The sequence below is a fragment of the Macaca mulatta genome, chromosome 3 (assembly GCF_049350105.2).
Source record: "Macaca mulatta isolate MMU2019108-1 chromosome 3, T2T-MMU8v2.0, whole genome shotgun sequence".
Taxonomy (NCBI): Eukaryota; Metazoa; Chordata; class Mammalia; order Primates; family Cercopithecidae; genus Macaca; species Macaca mulatta.
In genome coordinates this window covers 156,897,935-156,923,318 of record NC_133408.1, presented here as the reverse complement: position 1 = coordinate 156,923,318, position 25,384 = coordinate 156,897,935, and the positions used below count along the sequence as shown (strand labels likewise).

The following is a 25,384-nucleotide window of genomic DNA, read 5'->3' as shown; positions in this document are numbered from 1 at the left end:
GTTATTTTTCCACTGTATGCCTATTTTTTCAAGTTGTGAATTCATCAAGTAAGAAGACATCTTCACTGATTTTGAGTTTTAAATTATTCAAGTATAACTAATTTACTGTACCTTAAAACTATTTCTGCTTAGAATGGAATTACCAGTAAAGACCAGCAGAAAATTCTGGCTGCTCTTAAAGAACTACAGGTAGAAGAGATACAATTTGGAGAGTTATCTGAAGAGATAAAGTTAGAAATCAGGTAAAATTAACTTATTTGTTTACATTAATAGTGTTAAGAACAAATTGTTCTTTTTTAGTTTAATTTTCATAATGTCTGAGTCATTTTACTTGATATGATCATTTTCCCAGGGTAATAGATTTTGGAAGATACTGTGTTCTGAAATTGGATGTGCTTTGTAAAGTCAATTTTTATAAAGTCATTTACCAAGAAGCAAACAATGTGTCTTCTTGTTAACTCACATAGAAATATTTTTGTTTTATTTTTTCATTGCATCTTGCTAAATTGAACCTTATAAACAATCCCATACTTTTTTATAGTATACCTTTAAAAATCATTTTAGAGGTTAAATTGAAAATTCAAAGTAATATTTTCACTTAGGTCAATAAGAAAACATTTCTTAGGTAGCTCAGTTCTATTTTCAGCCTTACTGTATAAGAAATTATGTTACCAAAATATAAACTTCATTTCCAATATTAAAAACTTGTCAAGCAATGGTTATTAATAATCCCAAATCTATTTTGAAAATAATATTTGATTTTATTAATATATTATACAGCAATAAGTGATTTTTTAAAATTTTTTGAAATATAGATTCTTGGGATATTTCAAAGAGATACACAGGGAAGTCCCATGCATTCTTTCCCTAGTTTTGCCCAGTATTAGTATCTTTTATAACTGTAGGACAATATCAAAACTAGAAAATTTACATTGGTACGACCCATAGAGCTTACTCATATTTTGTGAGTTATGCACTCATCTGTGTGTGTGTATATATATAATTTTATCACATTTATGGCTTCATGTAACTACTTCCGTGTTCAATGTACTTAACACAGGGCTCTCTCACACTACCCCTTTATAGCCACGTCTAACCTTCTCCCCATACCAACCCCTAGTGACCAATAATTTGTTCTCCATTTTTTTAATGATGTTATTTCATGAATATTATATAAATAGAATCATACAGTATAAATCCTTTTGAGATTAACTTTTTTCAATCATCCTAATTTTCTTGAGGTTCATCAAAGTTGTTGCATGTATCAGTACAATAGTTCATTCCTTTTTATTGCTGAGTAGTATTCCATGGTATGTATATACTACAGTTTGTTTAACCATTTATCCATTGAAGAACATTTGAATAGATTTTAGTTTTTAGCTATTCCAAATAAAACTGCTATGAACATTCATCTACAAGATCCTATTAGAAAATACATTTTCTTTCTTTGGGATAAATGCTGAAGAGGACAATTGTTAGGTTGTACGGTGGTTGCATATTTAGTGTATTTTAAAACTGTCCAACTGTTTTCCAGAATGACAATACTGTTATATTTCCAGCAAGTGTATGAGTAATCCAGTTTGCTCTCCATCCTCCCCAGCATTTGGTGTTAGCATGATATTTTTTAGCCATTTCTGAATGGTATATAGTAATAGCTTGTTATGTTTTTACTTGCACTTACTAATGGCTAATGATGTAAACAGCTTTTTATATCTTATTTGCCATATGTGTACTTTTTGTGGTGAAATTCTAACAGTATCTTTTGCCAATTTTATGTTAGATTAATTGTTTTTTAATGTTGAGTTTTAGGAGTTATCTACATTCAAATCTTTTGTTGAATATGTGATTTGTAAATATTTTTCCCAACTCTGTAATTTTTCTTTTCATACTCTTAATGGGGTCTTTCACAGAGCAAAAACTTTTATTTTGATGAGGTCTAAGTTACCAGATTTTCCCTTTATAGAACATTACTTTTGGTATATTTTTAGTATCAAGTTAAATAACAGTTTAAGAAATTAGGTCTCAAAGATTTTCTCCTATGCTTTTTTCATAGAAGTTTTATAGTTTTACATTTAAGTCCATGATACATTTTGAGAGTTCATTTTTGTAATGTTATGAGGTTTAGGCCGAGGTTCTTTTTTTTTTTTTTTTTTTTTACCAGGGGATGGATAATTGCTCTAGCACTGTTTATTGAAAAGGCTGTTCCTCGCCCATTGAATTGCTTTTGATTATTTGTCAAAAATTAATTGGGCATATTTGTGTGGGTATAATCTGGGTTCTCTATTCTGGGTTCCTTATATGTCTATCCCTCTGAAAGTACCACGTCTTGATTACTCTTAACTATATGGTAAGCCTTTATATCAGGAAGAGTGATTCCTCTCATTTTGTTCTTTTTCAAAATCATCTTGGCTATTCTAGAGCCTTTTTCTTTCCATATACATTTTAGATAAAGCTTTTCTATGTAAAGCTTTTTCTACAAAAAAAAACTTTCTGAGATTGTGGTGGTAATTGTATGAATCCTATTGATTAATTTAGGTATAATTGACAGTTATGTCAATTATACTAATTCATAAACACATATATCTCTAAAAGTTTTAGGTTTTCTTTTTTAAAATATATTTTTTGGGACCGGGTCTCACCCTGTCACCCAGTTTGGAGAGCAATGGCACAATGATGGATCATTGCATCCTCGAATTCCTGGGTTCAGGTGATCCTCCCGCCTCAGCCTCCTGAGTAGGTGAGACCACTGGCATGTACCGCCATGCCTGGCTAATTTTTAAAATTTTTTGTAGAGACAGAGTTTCCACTTTGTTGCCACAGCTGGTCTCAAACTCCTAAGTTCAAGTGATCCTCCCACCTTGGCTCCCTAAGTAATGGGATTACAAACCTGAGCCACCATTTCTGACCTTCTTTGTTTTCTTTCATCAGCATTTTGTCATTTTCATCATACAGATTTCATGCATATTTTGTTAGATGTATACCTAAGTATTTTGTTTTCTTTGGCGCAATTGCCAATGGTATTTATCTTTTTATTTGTTTCCATGAGCAATTGATTTTTGTGTCTTGACTGTACATTTCAGCCTTACTGAACTCAGATATTAGTTGTAGGTTTTTTGTAGAATGTTTGAGATTTTCTATGTAGATAATCATGTAGTCTGCAAAAAAAGGTTAATTTTTTCCTTTCACATTTGTATGCCTTTTTTCTTCCCTCATGGCAGTGGGTAAGACTTCCAATATTATGTTGGATAGGAGTTGTAGATAGTGGACATTCTTGCCTTCTTCCCAATCTCAGAAGAAAACCATCCACTTTTTTAGTATTAATTAACTGTGATGTTAGCTATAGGTTTTTTTGTAGATTCTCTTTATGATATTGGGGAAGTTATGCTCTATTCATTTTTCTGAAAGTTTTTATCATGAATGGTTGTTGAATTTTTTCAAATGCTTTTTCTATCCCAAATGATATGACCATATGACTTTTTTCTTTAGCCTGTTGATATGGTTACTTTGTTAGATTTTTAACTATTGAACCAACCTTGCATACCTGGATTAATCCCATGTGACTGTGGGTTATTATTCTTTTTATGCATTGTTGGATTTGATTTGCCAGTATTTTGCTAAGAATTTTTGTATCTAAGTTCATGAGGTATATTGCTCTGTAAGTTTCTTTTTTGCGTTTTGTCTGGTTTTGGTATCAGGACAACACTGGCCTCACAAAAGGAATTGGGACTTATTCCCTCTCCTTTTATTTTCTGTAAAAGATTGTGTAGAATTGACATTAATTCTTCTTTAAACATTCTGTAGATTTCTCCAGTGAAACCATCTGGGCCTGAATATTTTGTTGGGGAAGCTTTTAAATTACAATTTGATTTATCTAATGGTCATAGGATTATTCAAGTTATATCTATTTTACTTTAGCTGAGTTTTGGTAATGTGTGGTTTTTCAAGGAATTGGTTCATTTTTTCTAATTGATGAAGCCAAAAGTTGCCCCTAGTATTTCCAGCTATTCTTTGAATGACTGTAGGATCTGTTATAATATCCCATTTCATTCTTGATATTGGTGATTTCCATCTTTTCTTTTTTTATCTCTGTTAGTCTTGCTAGAGGTTTACGCATTTGTTTTTCCAAAGAACCTGCTCTTTTGTTTCAGTAACTTTTCTGTATTGTTCTTGCTTTTAGTGTCATTGATTTCTGCTGTGATTCTTACTGTTTTCTTCCTTCTGCTTACTTTGAATTTATTTTGCTCTTTTTCTAGATTCTTGAGGCAGAAATCTAGATCATTTTTGAGACTTTCTTTTCTTATGTAAACATTTAGTCTTTTACATTTCCCTTTCAGCACTGCTTTAGTTGCATTCCACAAATTGTGATACGCTGTGTGATCATTTTCATTCACTTCTATGTATATTTTTATTTTCTTCGAGACTTCCTCTTGGACCCATGGATTATCTAAATAACCCATGGTGTATGGTGTTTAATGTCCACGTTTGGAGATTTTTCTGTTATCGATTTCCAGTTTGATTCTGTTATAGTCTGAGAATATACTCTATGATTTCAGGGGTTCAGTAGCTACATGTGACTGGTGGCTAGATGGAGGAGATATAGAGAATTAAGATTTTAAAGGCTTTGGCAGGTTGAAGCAAATCTCCCCAAAATTAATAGGGTTAACTTTAATAAGGATAAATGGAAAGTCCAAGATTAACTATATTACTATAGGATGGGACTTAATATACATGAAGAATCACTAAGAGTTTTTAAGTTTATTATTAACTCAGTTTAGGTTAAAGTGTCACATGACTAGTCATGGAAAGCCAGCACTGTTAGGCTGCATTAATAGAAGTATAATGTCCAGAATAAATAAGATAACAGTTTTATTGTACATAATAGCTACTTCTAGAGGTTTTTGCTTATGGAAAGAATTTAACCATAGCATAGAATACAAACCCTGTAAGGCCTCTTCTGCCTTTTAGATTATATGATTGTCTTTTCAGTAATTTTCCCCTAGATTTTATAATCCGAAATAACCTATAATAATTGTTTTCATTCCACCAACTAGATAATTTTGAAATTATGTCACTTAGCAACACTACCTTATAACCAGCCTATGAAATTCTTTTTTCTTTTACAATGGCTTTCTCTCCCCAACTTTGAGGATTTGTGCACCAAATGTTTTTCCCCACCTTCTACCTCTCATTGCAGTTGGTCAGGTTAATTACATTTTACCCAATCTCTTGCTCATGTAAGCTTCTCTTAACTCATTCTTTCTATTTTTTTATTGCTTAGGAAACTCTCTTCCTTTCTTTCTTTTGGTTTCATATGAGTTCAAAAGTAACCATTACCACAGGGACTAAGAATAGGAATAATGCCTGTACAGAGGACAAATCAAATTTTTTGCCTCTAGAGCTTTTAAAAGTACATACAAGTTCCCTGTAAGAAATCTTCACAAATATTTTTTCTATTGCCTCAGTTTCCTGTAATCTTACTTTTAATACTAGCTTAGTATTATTTTCTAAGTTTTCTTTTTTAGTTAATTTAAGAGTATCACAATCATTTTAGTTTTCTACTGATAATACAAATACTGTTTTTTATTTCAACGTATTCCAGTTTGATTTTTTCCCTAAAATAATTTTACAAATGAGGATTACATAGCTAACATAAAAGTACCTTACATGTTAGTAGAGACTTGGTTTCTATATATATGCTTTTAAAACATATTAGGGTTCATAACCATGATTTATGCTAGTGATTTATGCTATTTCCTTACCTGGCTACGTTATCAGAATGACCTAAGGAGCTTGGTGTATATATTAACCGTGTTATCCATTGCCTGGGACATGACTGTATAGCGAGATTTTATTGAATACATGGATAAATGAGTTAATGAATTATAATATCCTATACTATACTTGTAAATGCAGTGATATTATCACTAGTATAGTCTGTCTAAAACTAATATTGTAATTATGATAAACATTAATTAAACATACAAACAATAGATTTCCACATTATTTTGGAGTTCAGAGAAGTATTCCAGAAAATAATATAGATGATCCTAATTTCTTAAAAACTTTATTATACAGCTTAAATTATAAATATTCCCCATATTAAAATTCCCTATTCCCATTTTTCCATTCTTCTTCCTTAATATATCTCATTACAGCAAGATCTGTATTTAAAATAATGCCTCATCATTGTTTCAGAATAACTTAATAATTCTTAAATATTTAAATGCATTGTGAAGGATTTCAGTTGTGAGGACTTAAAAATCAGCACACCTTCTTAAATATCATTGTTCATTTTCTTGCTTTTCTTCATTATTGTTTCTATGAAGAAATATTCTAAGTTCTAAATGACTGAGTTACAAATTAAATGTTTTTATGTAACTCATTTGTATGATGGCAGGGTTGCCTATATGAATTTACTTTATGGGATTTAATAAATGTAAAGAATGTACAGAATCCTGAATGGTTCACTTATAAAAAGCTACTGAATTTTTTTAAAAAAATAAAACTGGCAGACATATATTCCAGGAATTTGACCCTGTTATTAAATCACAGACTTTGTTTACATGCTGTTACGGAAAAGGTTTTACTTACCATTTGTTCAAAGTCATTCTTTAAAGAAGAAATCAGTCATTAAGTCATAAGAAAACTAACAGCAGGAAAAGTTGAACTGATTGATTATAATCTCCTAGTAATGTGACTTCAACAATTTACTGATTTATTTTAAGATAGTTTTCTTCTGTGTGTCAAAATCTTCTAAAATAATCTGTTACAACAATGCATACAGACACTGCACTTACTTTTTTCTGCCTTAGTATGTTTGCAGAATTAAAGTATGCAATTTAAAGCCAATGCAGTGGGGTGTGCCTGTAGTCTCATCTACTTGAGAGGCAGGAGGATAACTTGAGCCCAGAAGTTCAAGGCCAGCCTGGGCAACATAGCAAGACTCTCTTAAAAAAATAAAGAGTGCAATTTAAAATTGTAATATCCATTCTGTTGCTAATTTTAGATATTTTGAACAGAAATAATAAGTTTTCATTCACATTTGAAATTTTTAACTGTTCCTGTTTAGACTCTTTGTCTGAGCTAACTGACATCCACTTGAAGGTGTCAAAAGCATCTCAAAGCTATGTCCATCAAGAAAACTGCTCCACCCCAAAAAATCTATATAGATGTTAAGATTTTATGTAAAAGTGTATTGTTCACCCCTATTATTTATAAACATTCTAAAATTTGAAACTCTAAATACTGAACATCAGGAAAATGGTTAAATTCCATTGCATCAATATAATTATTTTTTCATCATTAAAATTATTTTGAAACTTAACATCATGGGAAAATACTCATGATAATTATAAAAGGCACAATATAAAAGGTCATGTGAAGCAATGTCAGTTATATATATCCATAGGAAAAACACTGGAAGAAAATGTGTATTATAAAAATATATTCTGAGAGAAAATAGTACTAGTCATTGTCTTTGAGTGGTAAGATTGTTGACGATTTTAATTTTTTTCAGATATTCTACAATGAGCACATAATACCTTTGTTTATAATACCTTTATTTAAAGTATAAATTTTATCTTAGTACTTGACTTCAGATTTTTTAAATGGCCTGTTGTTTTAGTTTGCTTATACTATGTTATGCTGTAGTAACAAATAATTTCTAAATGTCAGTCACTTATAACAACAAACTGTGTTTCCTGATCATCTGTATCATGGGTCAGCAACACTGATCTTGTCATTCTGAGAGTAGGCTGGAGGAACAGTCTCAACCTGGGACATACTGCTCTCATGGGAAAGAAGAGAAAGATGGCAGGATCATTCAGTGGCTCTTGAAGCTTCTGTTCAAAAGTTACACAGTAACTTCCAATAATATTTTATTTGCTAAAGCAAGTCATGTGGTCAGGCCTCATGCCCCTGGGGCATGAATTATAGTCCCCTGACAGGGGTCAGGGAACTGGTAGTAGTTAGCTCAGTAGAAAAGACATGAGAATTTGATCAAATAATACAGTCTACTATACCTGTGTCATATCTGCTTATTTTGAATTTTTTAAATAAGCACAAAGTTATCAGGCCTGCCATGTAAAGTTGTATAGGTCATATACTGTGCAGCTGTGATGGAGACACACCATTCACATAGTGTGAATGGCACTCTGTAGAGTTTTGTTTTGTACAATTTGTCCATCCATATTCAGTGGCTCTGAAAATTATATGTCACAAGAAAGGTATATATTTTCCTTTCATTCATTAAGACTAATTTTGCTAGTAATAAAATTTGTTTATTTGAACTCTTACTATCTTAAGAATAAGAACTGATGAATTTATATTCCACATATATATTCGTGAATCACCTATCTAAAATTACATACCTGCTATCAGTTGATAATTCAAATGATAATTCTCAATGGATCTTAATTTCCTCGAGGTCATAAATTAAATATATATGGCATTAGTGAATTACTCATTTCGTAATTATTCTTGATAAATAAAATTGGAATATTTAAAGAACACTGAAATCTAAGTTATAAGTGTACTTATATAAATAGTACACGGAAACAAAATACAAGTAATCACTGCTGTTGCTTTGGCAGAAATGTGTCATATACTCCAAGTTCTGTGTTTTCTAGAGTAAAGATCAGAAAGAAAATAGAATAAAGAAGAATTGCATATTTTTTGAAAATGGTTTTATGAATACTTATTGCTAAACAGAACAAGGGTTTTCCTACATTTTTTAATTTTAGGTTTGCCTGTTGAAAGCAACCATCAGATACTTTTTATTCTAAGTCATTGATTATATGTATTTTGTTTATAAAGTTTGTATTTTATAAAACTGTTAAAGTGAAATTGTTCATTTTTTCAGCCTAATAGCTAAAAGACTTGTCTTAAATGAAAATACTATATACATCCCAGTACTGTATCTTAGAAGTTTTCTGTTATTTTCATTGGAGGCTGACATTGCTTGCTTTTTATAACCTTTCCTTCTAGAAATAGTGTGAAAGAAACTTTGTATAGTATGTAGTCAGAACTTCTACAAATAAGAATTTCTGTATGGGCTTAGAAGTACCCTTTGGGGGCTAGGATGGTGGCTTACGCCTATAATCTTATCACTTTGGGAGGCTGAGGCAGGTTGATCACGTGAGGCCAGGAGTTCAAGGCCAGCTGGGCCAACTTGGTGAAACCCCATCTCTACTAAAAAATACAAAAAGTAGCTGGGCATGGTGGTGCACACCTGTAATCCCAACTACTCAGGTGGCTGAGGCACGAGAATCAGTTGAACCCAGGAGCAGAGATTACAGTGAGCCTCGCGCCACTGCACTCTAGCCCGGGCAACAGAGCGAAACTCTGTCACACACATACACACACACACACACACACACACATACACACAAATTACCTTTGGTCCAATAATAGTAGTTTTTAGTGTATTTTTATTTCAGTAGATACTGTTAAAGGACTCCCCAGAAAGGTCATCTAATACAGTTGTCAACTCTTGATATTAATGATCTTAATTTTTATCATTCTGCTAGGATGTGGCATCTTACGGTTATTGTATTCCCACATTTATTATCCATTCAAATTTTGTTTCTTTTTTTTTTCTCTGAATTCCCTATTAATAGCCTTGACTAACTTTTCTGTTGGGTTAAGTTTCTTTGTTGTTTCTACTATAAATTGGCTTCTGCCACTGAAGCTAATCTAGTCACCAGTGTTTTCTCATTACCAAAATCAGTATACTTATTTAATGTGCTTAATCTTTTCTCCTTTGAATCCATCCCCTTCATTGTCATTCATAACAATTCTTAACTACTGATTTTCTTCTACTTCTCAGGCTACATTTCCTTTAGTGGCTTTTCTGTTCTACCCCTGTCAACTCTCCCTTCTTCACAATATGTCTTATGGTCGTCTTTATGATCATAGTTTTGATTTCTATTGGAGACATTTCTAATACTACTGTGTTTGTGCTACCTTCACAATTCAAGGAAAGACTGAATCTTGGCTAGAAGTTAGTGAAAATAAAGACATATTTTTTTCCCATTGAGGTTCACCGACTTTGAATTGTATCTATCTTCATGAGTCTTTAGAGCCCAGAATAAATACCCTTGCAAGACCCCCATTTTCTACCACTTACTTGTTGTTGCCACCTGCATGTCTCCTCACCATTGCAGTCATCATAATTACATTTACTTGAACACCAGCTATGTACTAGACACAATCCTGGGTACTTTATGTACATTGTCTTCTTGAGTCCTGCTGTCTCCATTCTAGAGATACGAAAACATTTGGCTTAAGATTATTCTTGCCCAAAATCATAAAGCTAGTAAGTGTGGAAGATGAATCCAAACTCACATTGACTCTTGACTCAAGAGCCTGTGCTCTTAATTATTATGCCATAATGTTTTCTTTTATCTCCACCATCCACCACCAAATTCAATTCCTTGCTTGGTGGCACTGCCTTCCATGGAAACCAAAAAAACTGAGAATCATCATAGATTCTTCCATTACATACAATCCATCACCAAGTTTTTCAGTTTATTCTCCTAAAGGTTTCTCAAGCCACTGCTCTCCCTCCTCCCCACAGTAAGACTGCCACTGCCAGATCCTTAGTCTAAGTTTTCCTTCATCATCTCTTGGATGCATTTCTCTGTTAGTTGCCTAATTATTCTGCTTCTATTTTTGTGTTCCTTTTATCCACACCACTCTCCAAATAAACATTCTCATTTAAAAGTCTAATTTTCAAATTTCCTGTTGAAAATCTCTTAGTAACTCTACATCATCAGAAAGGTAAAATTCAATTCCTTATGCTGACACAAAAGTTCTTTTAATAAATGGTTATATCCAGCCTTTTATCTTACTACTTTTCAATAATTTGTGTTTTAATTACACCTTACTGACCTTTACCCTTGTAGTCTTGCACCTGCTATTCTCTTTATCCAGAATCTCTTCCTTACCTACTTGGCAAACTTTTTCTTCAACCACAGACACAATTCAAGTATTATCTCTGTAAAGCATTTCTAATTCCCTACTTCCTCCTTCTCATGTGATATTAAATTCATTCCCCCTGAATTTTAGATGTCTCCACTGTAAAATAGTATTAACAACATCTATCCTATAGGGGTTGTTAGGAAAAATCAAAAGAAATAACAAATGTAAAATAACTAGTGCAGTGTCTTCACATAGTAGCTACTCAGATATTGATTATTTTATCTTCCTCCTTCATGTGTTCCTGTGAATAATAAAGCTGCAATTGTATATCTGCATCTTATCCTGAACTTTAAGATTCTCGGGATTGGAGGTTTGTTTTTCTTTTATAATCAGTGCCTGTTTCAGTACCTAATCTGTATTAGCCGTTCCATGAATTCTTTTGGAAGAATCTAATTTTATGACTAGATTTTCAGTAACTAGCCTAGTAGAATGAAATAAATTGCTCTTATTGGTAATTCCTGCTTGTTTGTTGGTTTCCTTTCTTTAGTGGTGATGAGTTCCTCAACTTTCTTCTCAAATTAAATAAACAGTGTGGCCATTTAATAACAGCTGTACAGAATATTATTACTGAGTTACCTGTAAATTCTCAAAAGGTATTCTACAAAAGTTATTAAGTGAAGAAAAGTATGAACACTGAAGAACATTCCAGATAAGTTCATGATAATTCAATAAATAGTACTGATTTGCTAAAATTATATCATTTGTTCTGCAAAATCACGTAAGATCTAAATAACTCAATTTAATATTATTTCATTACATACTAATTTTAAAACTTTGTATTCTTACCTCAAGAAAAAGAAAGCGAGTCAGACCAAAAATTAAACTGATCCATGTATTGAATTTACCATGTGTTCTTGTTTAAAATATAAAGTGACAGGAGACCCAAGTGAAAATGGAAACAAAACAGTGTGTTATTTAAAAACTGTATCAATAAAAAATTTTTAAATAAATTTAGAATAGGAAGAGTGCAAGTGGCCAGGCATGGTGGCTCATATCTGTAATCCCAACACTTTGGGAGGCCCAGGTGGGAGAATTGCTTGAGGCCAGGAGTTTGAGACCAGCCTGAGCAACATGGTGAGACCCTGTCTCTACAAAGAATTTTTTAAAATTAGCTGTGCATGATGGCATGTGCCTCTGGTCCTAACTGAAAATTAGCTGGGCATGATGGCATGCACCTGTGGTCCTAGCTACTCAGGAGGCTGAGGTGGGAGGATCACTTGAGCCCAAGAGGTTGAGGCAGCAGTGAGCCATGATTGCACCACTGCACTCCAGCCTGGGCAACGGGACGAGACACTGTCTCAAAAAAAAAGGAAGAAAAAGTGTAAGTGGCCTGCAAAAGCAGCTTATTTCATGTGATTAGGTTTTAGCTGTTTGTCTGAGTAAAAATTTTTTAATGCACTTGTTTTCCAGTGATTTTTATATAACATCAATTAATATGAGAATCGTGTCATTTTTAAAACCTTCATGAACTGATTTGTTCATCATAAATGGTATTACTAATATTAATCTCCATATAGAAAGTTATATATACATATATTCAGGAAATGCATTTGGCAAGCTCATTTGATTATTTTTATAAAGTTACTTATTTTTGGTGTATTTATCCTAAACAATTTTGATATTTATCCTATATCAACAAAATTGGTATATATATCAATTATGTAATTTAATATTTAAGAATGTTGTATAATCTTTGTGGATATAAAGTTGTGGGAAGTTATTTCCATTATTTATTGTTGAACTTTTGAAAATATTAACAGATAACGCTGGAATGGGCTTCTCCCCGGAATTTTACTTCAGTTTGTGAAGAATTGGTTAATAATGTTGAAGATTTGAGTAAAGAAGTCTGCAAATTAAAAGACTTAATTCAAAAGGTACATATTTAACATTAAAAGGAGGGGAAACGAAGGCAAATGATTTACAGCAAAAGGTGTTAGACCATGAAGCAATTCTGGTAAGAGCAACAAATGGAACACTTAGACAAGTGGGGAAAAGGATAGTTTCCAAAGGAAGAAATATACATAGGAAACAGATTTTGTTGGCCATTAAAGAAATGCATACTAAAAGAAGAATGTGTCATTTTTATCTTTTCAATTAGCAGGGAAAAATGTATCACTACCAATTTCTAGTTAGAATTCACCAAACTGATACTCTTATGTGAGACTGGTAACACAAGCCCTTTCAAAAACAGTTTAGCAGGATGTGCCAAGTACCATTAAAAATTTGTATCTTTTGATACTATTTTATCCCAAATTATATGTACCATAAGTATTCTATATTAGGAGAATAACTTAATAAATTATGCTATACCAATTGTTATAATAATAAGCAGTTAAAAATGAAAATTAAATATCAGCTGGTTAAAGATACGAAATTATATTTGTACATTATTACTTACATGTAAATGTACAGATAAAATAAATGAAGTATTTATTGGTTCTGTTAAAGAAACAGGATTGTGGATGAAATACCCCTTTGATTGTCCAGACTCTCTGTAATATTTTTATAATTTAACTGTTTTCTAAAGAGTATGGACTTTTTTGGTTCTGGTTTTTCACACATACAGAAAAATATATAATATATATCCATATTTAAGGACAGGTGATTTTTCCACTTCGAAAAAAAATGGCTATAACAAAATCTAAGCTGTTGGAATGGGAACCTTTGTTGAAGATGGATAATAAAGAAAAACACTTCCAGTCGACCAGAGAGCTCACTTCTGAGCTCTTGATCTGTTTAATAAGTTTATGTCTATAAAGCTTTTGTGAAATATCTGATTTGAAGGTTAGATTATACATTATTTAGCTTCAACCCATAATTCATTTAACATTTTCATTAATATTTTATCAAAAAAGTTCTTTTCTTCAAAATAGACTTTATACATGTTCCAAGTATTAATAAATTGTCATTCTAGCTATTAATGTGTTAAATCAAAAGGAGTCTTCCCCCCCCGCTTTTTGATACCAAGTCTCACTGCATTGCCCAGGCTGGAGTGCAGTGGCGCGATCTTGGCTCACTGCAACCTCTGCCTTCCAGATTCAAGTGATTCTCCTGCCTCAGCCTCCTGAGTAGCTGGGACTATAGGCATGCACCACCACGCCCAGCTAATTTTTGTATTTTTAGTAGACGCGAAGTTTCACCACGCTAGCCACACTGGTCTCAAACTCCTGAGGTCAAGTGATCCTCCTGCCTCAGCCTTCCAGTGTGCTGAGATTACAGGTGTGCACCATTGCGCCCAGCCCAAAAGGAGTCTTTTAAAGTGAGAAGAAAGTTGTGAAGCAAATTCTGTTATACAAAATAATAGGTGGGAAAGGACATTTTAAATGGGGAAATGAGCACCATGTTTCAGAATTCTTGTAGAAAATAATTTCTTTCCAAAGAAAAAAGGCATCTTAGAAATTGTATTATCTCTGACATTTATTCATTCAACAAACATAAGACTGCTTGCTATATGTCAAGCACCTGTGCTACACAAGCTACATCCTGAACTTGCTGACAACCCAAAACTTATAGCACCATTCATCATCACTACCTCCATCTCATCTAGAAGAATCAAAGGAAAAGAACTGATTCTACTTAAACATGCTATTTTTCATGGGTATCCCAGGGAAGTTTAGAAGCATGTGTATAGAGATACTTCTTGCAAAACATCAGCGTTTTTTAGTGTAGGAAATTTCCTAAAACATATTTGCTTCAGGGTTGTTTACTCATTTGTGTCTCCAAGATGAACTAAAAACATAGGGGTGAGGGGTAAGGGTGTGTGTATAGAATTAAAATGAAATTAGAAAACCATATTTTTGTTAAATGAGTGAAATTAAGAAACTTTGCTATAGAGACTGACTCACTCTAAAGCATACACAATTCAATCAGGTACCATAATATTTATTTTAATAATGCATACCTGTTAAGAGAATTTTCATTGTTCTTTAGCTAAATAGAAGACCTTTTTCCCGTGACCCTTCTCTATTTAGAATTTATGCATTTCTATATAAGAACTACCCTTGAAAACATGAATTAGTTTATAATAATGGCAAATACAGTTCTTTGGGCAAGAAAGTCTTAATTTTGGAGCAAGCTAGTGGTTTGGTTTTTCCAGATTAGTCTTGTACAAGTAGTAATCATCATAATGAGATTTGATTTAGGGAATTATGAAGGCTTCCAGATTTGCAAATATGCTATGATGCCTGTTAAGCTTATATTATTTCAGAGTTTACCAGTAATAATCGAAGGAGATTTTTTTTTTTAAGAAACATGAGTTATCACAGATAAGTGTATGGAGGTAACAAAGAGAGAGGGTGGGAGAGGTCAAGGCTAGACTTTAACACCACATCACTCTCTTTCAAGCCAACACACTGACAGGCTCCTGTCAGAAAGGGTCATTCTAAGTAATTGGTTAATAAAAGGAATGACTGTCTCAGGATTCAGTAAATGGAGCATCAGTGTCAAAAAGGAATCTGTTGCTGAATGAAGCCATTTGGAAGTTAGACCAAGAATATGGTATTAATGAGTTGGCGTTGGAGTCTGGTTTTTTGCTATAAATTTAAAATTAATTTTGCAAGCTTTTTAATTAAATATTTACACAGTCGAATTTGGAAGTCATTATTCCTGCTGATGTTGAAAGTATTTATGTCATCACTCCAGCACAGGATGTTTCTAGTAAATATCACTCTATAAATGTGCCTGATTCTTTTTATCTTTCAAGGATCTTTGGTTTCTGCTTATTTTCTCTCGTGCCCCACCCCCAAAAGCCATCTCTCTCCTCTCAGCCCTCCCTCTTTAAGTCTTTTCTCTCTCACTTCCCCCTTCTCTCTCTCTCTTTCTCTCTCTCCCTCTCTCTCTCTGTCTCTCACAGAAACACACACACAGAAACACACAGAGTGGGCACACACACACACAGTAGGTAGGGGAGAAGGGAGCTTCTTGAGCAAGAAATTTGTATCTGTGGGAATTTACAAACTGAATGGGTACTGTACTTTCATTACTGAGAATTACTAAAAGAACCACTTAAGTTTTTGTTGACATTTGTTACATTATATTTAAATAAAGTATTAAGTTTCTACCAGTAGCATCTGGTCTTCTCGTTTTTGCTAAATTTCATGTTTTAGGTTTGCTATAATAATGATTCACTTTTTTGTAAGATGTTAATTGATATGTAATACACAAGCAAATCAGTATCAATTGTCATTCCTTATAAGTAAAACAGAAACTTTAAATTTAAAGTTACTTTGTCTTATGACATAAAAACACCATTTTAAAATGTGATTATCTGTGACAGCATGTATTTTTAATGGCAAACTAATAATTTACAGTAATGGGATGCTAATGAAAGACTGTATTTCAAGACATATACGTTTACTTTAAATCTTCCATGGGAATCTTGAGTTGCCTACATCTAAACAAGTGAATTGAATTAACATGGATATTATGATTTTTTTTAAATCAAAATGTTTTTATTAATATACAATAACTCTTTTCTTTTTCCATGCAAATATTAGTTGCAAAATGAACGGGAAAATGATCCAACTCATATACAATTAAGGGAAGAAGTATCTACATGGAATAGTAGAATTTTGAAGAGGACAGCTATTACAGTATGCGGATTCGGTTTTCTTCTTTTCATTTGCAAGCTAACTTTCCAGAGAAAATAACCCAAATATTTGTTTTAAGTTATATATACACATCTTATTGAACCATCCAAAAATCATTGCTTTTAACTATTTGTGGCACAATATAACTTTACATTCTTTGCCAATATTCCATAGGAAAAATTTTGACAATGTAGAGATTTTTTCTTTTAAAAAGTGATTTGTTACTTGACTTATAAATACTATTTGTTATGTTTATGTTAATTTTGATTAGGCAGTAAAGTATAAGTAATTCTTTGGTTTGATCTTATGTAAATCACATTCAAAATTAAAGTTATATCTAATATCTTTGACTTAATTTTTAAGTGTGCTCATTTGTCGTAGTGAATCTTACAGAATTTGTAAAGTGTTCATAAATTAACAGCTTTCTTTTATTTCTTTTTTCCCCCTCCATTATTACATAATAAGGATTTTTATTGGATTTTTTTGTTATATTACATTATGAGGAAATTACTAATTTTGAAAGTATCTGTGAAAATACAAAGGATAAAGGTAAAATGTTAAAAGTTTTGAATTGTGGATTAAATCCTTAGGAAAAGTATTTTAAATACAAATTAAAACAGCAAAAAATTAGACACTAGTGTTGAAAGTACAAAGTACATTGGAATTTTTTATGTAAAATACTTTGGGGAACATACATACTATATAACATTCTTACAAATGTTATTAAAGTGAATGGCATTTGACATATTATTTATCATATCTAAAGTAAGATTTATTTTTCAAAATCACCCTAATGATACTCAGATTTTTAAAGTGAAGTTAATAAAAAGGCAAGCCCAATTTAGCAGGGAATATAGTATTTAAATCTTGCCTGACTTAGTGCCGTACTTAAACAGATGCAGTTGATCTACAGTTGTTTGAGAAGTAAACAAAGCAAAGATAAAAAATTGTGGAAAGGAAGAACATTATAAGGATCTATAATTAGTCGCAGTTTCTGCTCTTATACCAGAACAACAAGATTTCAATCATTCTTTTCTTGAGTATATGCTCAACCAGTTGTCATTGGAAAGTAATCACACTATGAATTGGTGCCTGACATTTTAACCTAACTGCTAAATAGCAAGGCATATTTTTTTCTGATAGTTCCTCATTTAAATGAGTTTTAGAAGTTTTAAAGGTACTTATTTTAATACATACAGTGTTTCACTCCCAGCACAGTGCTTGGGTAAATAGAAAACATTCAATAAATCTTGTGTTTTAGTTTCTTTAAAAAAAAAAAAAAAAAAAACTCTCAGAAAATGACAGACATACTATCAGATTATCTATTTATGATGGTCTTTTTCGCCTCAGTTCATCTTAAAGATACTGATATTTCTTCTGTTGGCTGGATGGGTCACTATTTTATGTATAGTCATAGTTTGTTCTTTTTTATTACTATGCAGTATTCCATTGTCCAACTATTCTGTTATTTATCTCTTGCAGTTTTGGGCTATTAATAAACCTACCATGAACATTACTGTGTATGTCTTTATACAGTAATGTATAAAAACAAACCATCTCGCAAATATTAGGACAAACTGAAAATGTGAATTTATAAAACACTTGCTTTCCAAAAGGATTTGTCACAAAATTCCATAAAATGGTGATTTTTTTATTTCCATGACAAATACAGTGTGATTTTTAGACTACAGATTGAGAATAAGCACAGCAGCATTGTTGTGATTACTGAAGTTATTTCTATGGGTAAAGTTTTTCTTGTAATTTAAAATTGGTTATTTTATCTAGAGCATAAGTCTCTTCCTACTCTGATTATCTCACCTGATTACAGTGCTTTTTTGTGGGAAAGGAGGCATTTATTGCTTCTAGAATATCCATTCTTTTGTAACACATAACTCAGTATAAATCATTTTTCTTCTCTTCTTCAAACAAGAAGAGGATTTAAAGTAAGTGTCCCCTAGAGACTTCCCTGAACCACAGGCACAAATATTGTCAGCTGAGTTTTAATTCTATGCACTTGAAAGTAGTAAACCTTTTTAAAAATTAGTTGGTATTTAATTTTTAACTAATCTGAATCAGAAAATGCTCCTATATCTTTAGAACCAACTCTGGTACAAATAATCTATTTTGAGGATGTAAGTATCTTTCAAAGAGAAGCATGCTTACTTGTCCCAACTTTCCACTATCCTTTAGTGATGTGTTTAGTGCCCTTTGTCAATCTTACTACCTTTCTCTGATACACTTATTACATTTCTCTGATACATTCAGTAATCTTTTTACCAGATAACTATTTCGGGCTGCTCTTCCCTCAAACTTCTGAGACCTCCACATCTCATTCTTAAAATGATGGCCATGCTTCTTATTTCCCTGGGAAATAGAATCATTTTTTAAAAAGAACTTGCATACCTCTAGTTAAGAGGTCAGCAAACATTTTTTTGTAAAGGTCCAGATAGTAAATATTTTAGACTTCGCAGGACACGTGGTCTCTGTCAAAATTTCTTAACACTGCTATTGTAGCACAAAAGCAGCTATATACAGTACATAAATGAATGAATGTGGCTGTGGTACAATAGAACTTTATTTACAAAAACAGGTGTTGCCTGGATTTGGCCCACCAAGCTATAGTTTACAGACCTCAGTCTAATGTCACAGAGTTACAAATTTGAGGCTCTTTTAATCCTGTAAGCAGAAATTTATTAATTTTGTTAATATTTTCAAGTAATCAGCTTTTGGGTTTATTGGTCAACTACATTTTAAAATTTTTACTTCATTTCCACCTTTATTATTTCCTATCTTAATTGTTTGGGTTCTTTTTCTTTACTCAGTTATTTCAAACACATTTGAAATATTTTTTGCTTTCTGAGAAACAAATTAAAAGCCCTGTATTCTACATACCGTAGTTTCACAATTCCTTTTAAAATACATCTGTTTTTCCCTATTGGGTTATTACAGTATTTATTTATTGACATTTATTTCATAAATTATTTTTTCTAAATTGCTTTTGAAAAAAAAAAACTACATTGTGACTTCAAACTTATATTTCTGCAACTTCCTCTTTTGAAAAAAAAGTATTGCTCAAAAATAAACTGATTATACTGTAAAGAACTATTATTGTTTCTTAGGCTTAGGACGGAGATGGACAGATTACCATTTGAATGCCTAATATATGGCAAGCACTTCATAAATGTTACATTTAATTCATAGGCCAGGGCCATGAGGTATATATTCCTGTTTTACAGAAAATGAGTTTCAGAGACAGTTGAAGTAATTATTGAAATTCACACTGCTAATAAGAAAGCTGGGATTTTAATCCAATCAGTTTAACTTCAAGTCCCATGCTCTTTCCAGCACTCATCCATTCATTCACTCACATATTTACTGAGCACTTATGTGCCAGGCATTTTTCTAGATGTTGGGAAATCAATTATCCCTGCCCTCATGGAACTTACATTCTAATGGAAATAAACTAACAGATGAAGCATAAGATATTAGATGTGATAAGTGCTATGAAGACAAGACAAAAGGAAATAGGAAGTGCAGGGTAGAAGTAGTACTTTGAGTGGTCAGGGAAGACATCTCAAACTTCAGAACTTTTGAGAACATAAAGGATTAGAGAGTAAGCCATACAGATACCTGGGGGGAAACTATTCCAGAACAAAAACCATGAGGCAGAAATATCACTATAGCAATAGAATGTACTGTTTTTTTGTTTGTTTGTTTTGAGATGGAGTCTCGCTGTGTCACCCAGGCTGGAGTGCAGTGGTGTGATCTCAGCTCACTGAAACCTCCGCCTCCCGGGTTCAGCAATTCTCCTGCCTCAGCCTCCCAAGTAGCTGAGATTACAGGTGCCCACCACCACACCTGGCTAATTATTTTTATTTATTTATTTATTTATTTTTGTATTTTTAGTAGAGACAGGGTTTCACCATATTGGCCAGGCTGGTCTTGAACTCCTGACCTTGTGATCCACCCGCCTCAGCCTCCCAAAGTGCTGAGATTACAGGCATGAGCCACTGCACTCGGCCTGTACTGTTATTTTTAAATGGACTAGAGGCACCAGTGTGGATGCTGTGAGAGTAGTTAGGAGGCTGCTGCAATATTCCGGGTGCAAGATGATGGTAGCTTGAATTAACATTGGAAACAGAGCAGTTGAGCTCAAGACACGTTTTAAAGATATAACCAATAGGATTTACTTACAGGTTGAATGTGAGTTCTAAGTGAAAAGCAATAGTCAAAGATAACTCAAGTTTTTTGGCTTGAGCAACCAGAAGAATGCAGTTGCCATTTACCGAAATAAGGAAGTCTCTGAGAAGACAAAAACAATTAGGAGAGATGAGAAGGGAGTAATTTTTAATAATCAGAATATTTTAGTCAGAAATTTAGAGGAGAGAGAAACAGGCAGAAGATAAAAATTTGAGTGTTGTCACTTTAGAGATAAGAAGACTCGACTGGATCCCTAAGGGAATAATGTAGACAAAGAAGAAGGGTAAGTCTAGGATACCAAAATTCAAAGGAAGGGAGACAGGAAGAATCAGGAAAGGAGATTAAAGAGTGGCCAGTGAGGCTAGGCAAGAGCACAGGTCAGCATCCTTCAACCCATGGGCCAAATTTGGCCCAGAGGATGGTCAACAGCATTAGTCAGTAGGGAAATGTAAATTTAAACCACCATGAAATATAATACCATTACACACTCATCAAAAAGACTAAAATTTAAAAAGAATGACACCAAGTGGTAGTAGGGATAAAGTACTTGAAACTCATGCATTACTAGTTTAAACCACAGAGTGGGAAAACCATTTTGGAAAACCATTTGGCAGTATCTACTAAAACTAAACACGTTTTCTTGATGACCCAGCAGTTCTTCTGAATATGTGCCCTAGAGAAATGAGTTCACGCTTCCCCAGAAAGACATATACAGTAATGTTCACTGTAGGTTTATTAGTAGCCCAAAACTGCAACAGATAAATAACAGAATAGTTGGACAATGGAATACTGCATAGTAATAAAAAAGAACAAACTATGACTACACAAAAACATGGGCAAATCAGACAGATACAATATTGAGCAAAAGAAGCCAAACACAAAATTTTGTACATACCATATTATGAATTTATATATAAGTTCAAAATAGGGAAAACTTATTTATGGCAAACTTACAGAAGTGATGGTAGTGGCTAGGTCTGAGAAGTAGGTATTGACTGGAAAAAGAATCAAGAACACTGGAAATATTTTATCTTGATCTGGCCAGGAGTTGCTTGGGTATATACATAAAAATTCAATGATATGTACAATTTCAAGCTCCAAAATTCCAAGATTTTAAGAGGTAAAAAATTGGCATATTAACAAAAGTGGATTATGAAAAAAACAACTATAAAATGCCTACTCTACAACCTAAGTTTGAAAACAAGTTTAATTTTAGGTATTATTGAAAAAAAAAACTGCAAAATTTAAAGAGAAATTCAGAGAGTTTTAAAATCTGGTATTAGGATAGTTTTCATGTAAGATAGTAAATTTGGAATTAGAATACCATTAATATGAGCAAGTTTATCACATTTTTGATAAACAGAAAACCTAAGGTTATAAAGTATAAGGAATACTTTATAAAGATTTGCAAATTAAAATATTTAAAAATAGTAAATGCAGTCATGCATCACTTAAAGACAGGGATACATTCTGAGAATGCATCGTTAGGCAATTCTGTCATTGTACAAACATCATAGAGTGTTTTTAAACAAACCTAGAGGTATAGCCTACTACACATCTAGGCTATATTGTGCTCCTAGACTACCCTGTACAGCATGTTACTATACTGAATATTTTGGGCAAGACAATGGTATTTTTATCAAAACATATCTAAACATACAAAAGGTACAGTAAAAATACAATATAAAAGATAAAAATGGTACACCTGTATAGGGCGCTTACCATGAATGAAGCTTGCAGGATTGGAAGTTGCTCTGGATGAGTCAGTGAGTAAGTGGCTAGTAAATATGAAAGCCTAAGACATTGCTGTATACTACTGTAGACATTACAAACACTGTGCACTTAGGCTACACTACATTTATTTTTAAATACTTTTCTTCAATAATAAATTAACAGCTTACTGTAACATTTTTACTTTATGAACTTAATTTTTTAAAACAGGTTCTTTTGTAATAGCATTTAACTTAAAACACAAAATATATTGTACAATTGTGCAAAAGTGTTTTCTTTATATCCTTATTCTATGAGCTCTTCTCTATTTTTAAAAGTATTCCTTTGTGTTTTTTTTTAAATTTTTAAACTTCTTTGTTAAAACCTAAGACACAAACATACACACATTATCCTAGGCCTGCACAAAGTCTGGACCATCAATATCACTGTCTTCTACCTCCACATTTTTCCCACTGGAAGGTCTTCAAGGGTAATTACATGCATGCAGCTATCATCTGTAATAACAATGCCTTCTGAAATAATTCCTGAATGATCTGCCTATTTTACAGGTTTTTTAATAAGTAAAAGGAGTACACTCTTAAATAATGATTTAAAAGTTTAGCAAATACCTCAATCATTAACATAGTTTATTATCATTATCAAGTATTATGTCCTGTACATAATGTATGTGCTAGACTTTTATATGACTGGCAGCACAGTAGGTTTGTATACACCATCACACCACAAACACGTGAGTAATGCATTGCACTAGAGTGTTACAATGGCCATGATTCCACTAGGCGGTAAGAATTTTTCAGTTCCATTATATGCAGATATTCCTGCATCATTGACTGAAACATCGCATTTCATAGTGCAGTGTGCCATGTGACTGCACTATAAAACTGTACACTTGGCTGGGTGGTGGCTCACGCCTGTAATCCCAACACTTTGGGATGCCAAGGCAGACAGATCACTTGAGGTCAGGAGTTTGAGACCAACGTGGGCAGCATGGTGAAACCCCGTCTCTACTAAAAATACAAAAATTAGCCAGGCATGGTGGTGCGTGCCTGTAATCCTAGCTACTCAAGAGGCTGAGGCAAGAGAATTGCTTGAATCTAGGAGGCAGAGGTTGCAGTGAGCTGAGATTGCGCCACTGCACTCCAGCCTGGGCAACATAGTGAGACCCTGTCTTAAAAAAAAAATGTACACTTGATCTTGTATTTGTTCACTCGATGTTTTGTTTTAAAAGCTTTCTTGAGATAAGTCATTCATTTAAAGCATACAATTCAATGGATTCTCATCTATTAGTTTTCTATCCATAACCAAACTCAATTTTAGAACATTTTCAGTACCCCAAAAAGAAACCCCTTACTCCTTATCTATCATCCCCAACCCCACCCAGCTCTAGGAAACCACTAATCTACTTTCTGTTTATAGATTTGTCATTTCTGGCCATTTCATATAAATGGAATCATACAATATGTGATCCTTCGTGACTGACTTTTTTCACTGAGTATGTTTTCAAACTTCATCCCTGTTTTAGTATGTATTAGTACTTCATTAATTTTTATGCTGAGTATTTCATTGTATGCATATATTACATTTATCCAGTCATCAATTGATGAACATTTGGGTTGTTTTCCATTTTGGGCTGTGAACGTGTTTTCATTTCTCTTAGATATATACCTAGGAGGAGAATTATGGGCTCATATGATGACTCTATAAGACCATTTGAGAAATTGCAGACCTTTTCCAAAGTAGCTGTACCTTTTTACATTTTTTACCCACTGTGTGTGAGGGTTCTAATTTTTCCACATTCTTGCCATTTATCTGCCTTTTTTATTATTTCCATCCTAGTGAATGTAAAGTGTTCTCTCACTGTGGTTTTGATTTGCATTTTTCTGGTGGCTAAAGAGCATTTTTTCCTGTGCATATTGGCCAGTTGTATATCTTCTTTGGAGAAATGTCGATTCAAGTCCTATGCCCATTTTTTACTTGCATTGTCTTATTTAGTTATAAGTGTTCTTTATTCTGGATACTAGACCCTGATAAGATACATGATTTGCAAATATTTTCTCCCATTCTTAGGCTTTCCTCTCACTTTCTTAATAATGTCTTTTGATAAGAAATTATTTTCATTGGATGATGTCTAATTTGTTTTCTCCTGTTGTTTGAGCTGTTCATGTCATATGTTAGAATCCATTGCCAGATCTAAGACCACGAAGATTTGTTATGTGTTGTCTTCTAAGATTTTTATAGTTTTAGCTCTTATATTTAGATCATTGATTCATTTAGAGTTAATTTTTGTATATGGTATGAAAAAGAGGTTCAATTTCATTCGTTGGCATATGGATATTCAGTTGTCCCAGCATCATTTGTTGCAGACTGTACTTTTCCCCATTGAACTGTCTTGGCACCTTTCACTGAAGATAGTTGACGTTACATAAATGTGAGATTCTGATAGAGAGTGCATTGAATTTGTAGATCAATTTGGGGAGCACTGCCATCTTAATATTAAATCATCTGATCCATGAACATGGATGTCTGTCCATTTACTTAGATCTTTAATTTCTTTCAGCAATGCTTTATAGTTTCCAGAGTATAAATGTTGCTCTTATGTTAAATGTATTCCTAAGCTTGTTTTTCTTATGCTATTGTTTTCTTAACTTCATTTTCAGTTTGCTCATTGCTACTGTATAGAAATACAATTGATTTTTGTATATTTATCTTGATTCCTGCAGCCCTGTTGAACTTACTATTTCTAATAGTTTTTGGCAGACTTATTAGGATTTTCTGTATGCAAAATCACATTCTCTGCAAATAGATGTAATTTTACTTCTTCCTTTACAATCTTCATGCCTTTCATTACATTTTCTTGCCTAATTGCCTTGACTAGACCCTGCAGT

At 32.8% G+C, this 25,384-nt stretch overlaps 1 protein-coding gene across 1 annotated transcript in view; it reads left to right on the top strand.

Annotated features, from left to right (window-relative positions):
• Positions 1 to 17,005, top strand: part of ASZ1 (ankyrin repeat, SAM and basic leucine zipper domain containing 1) — a 64,781-nt gene extending 47,776 nt beyond the window's left edge. Inside the window, 4 exon segments of the mRNA NM_001168607.1 lie at positions 133 to 242; positions 11,468 to 11,573; positions 12,741 to 12,854; positions 16,476 to 17,005. Of these exon segments, the coding sequence (NP_001162078.1) occupies positions 133 to 242; positions 11,468 to 11,573; positions 12,741 to 12,854; positions 16,476 to 16,628 (483 nt within the window). The 3' untranslated portion in view covers positions 16,629 to 17,005.
• Positions 17,006 to 25,384: the final 8,379 nt, after the last annotated feature.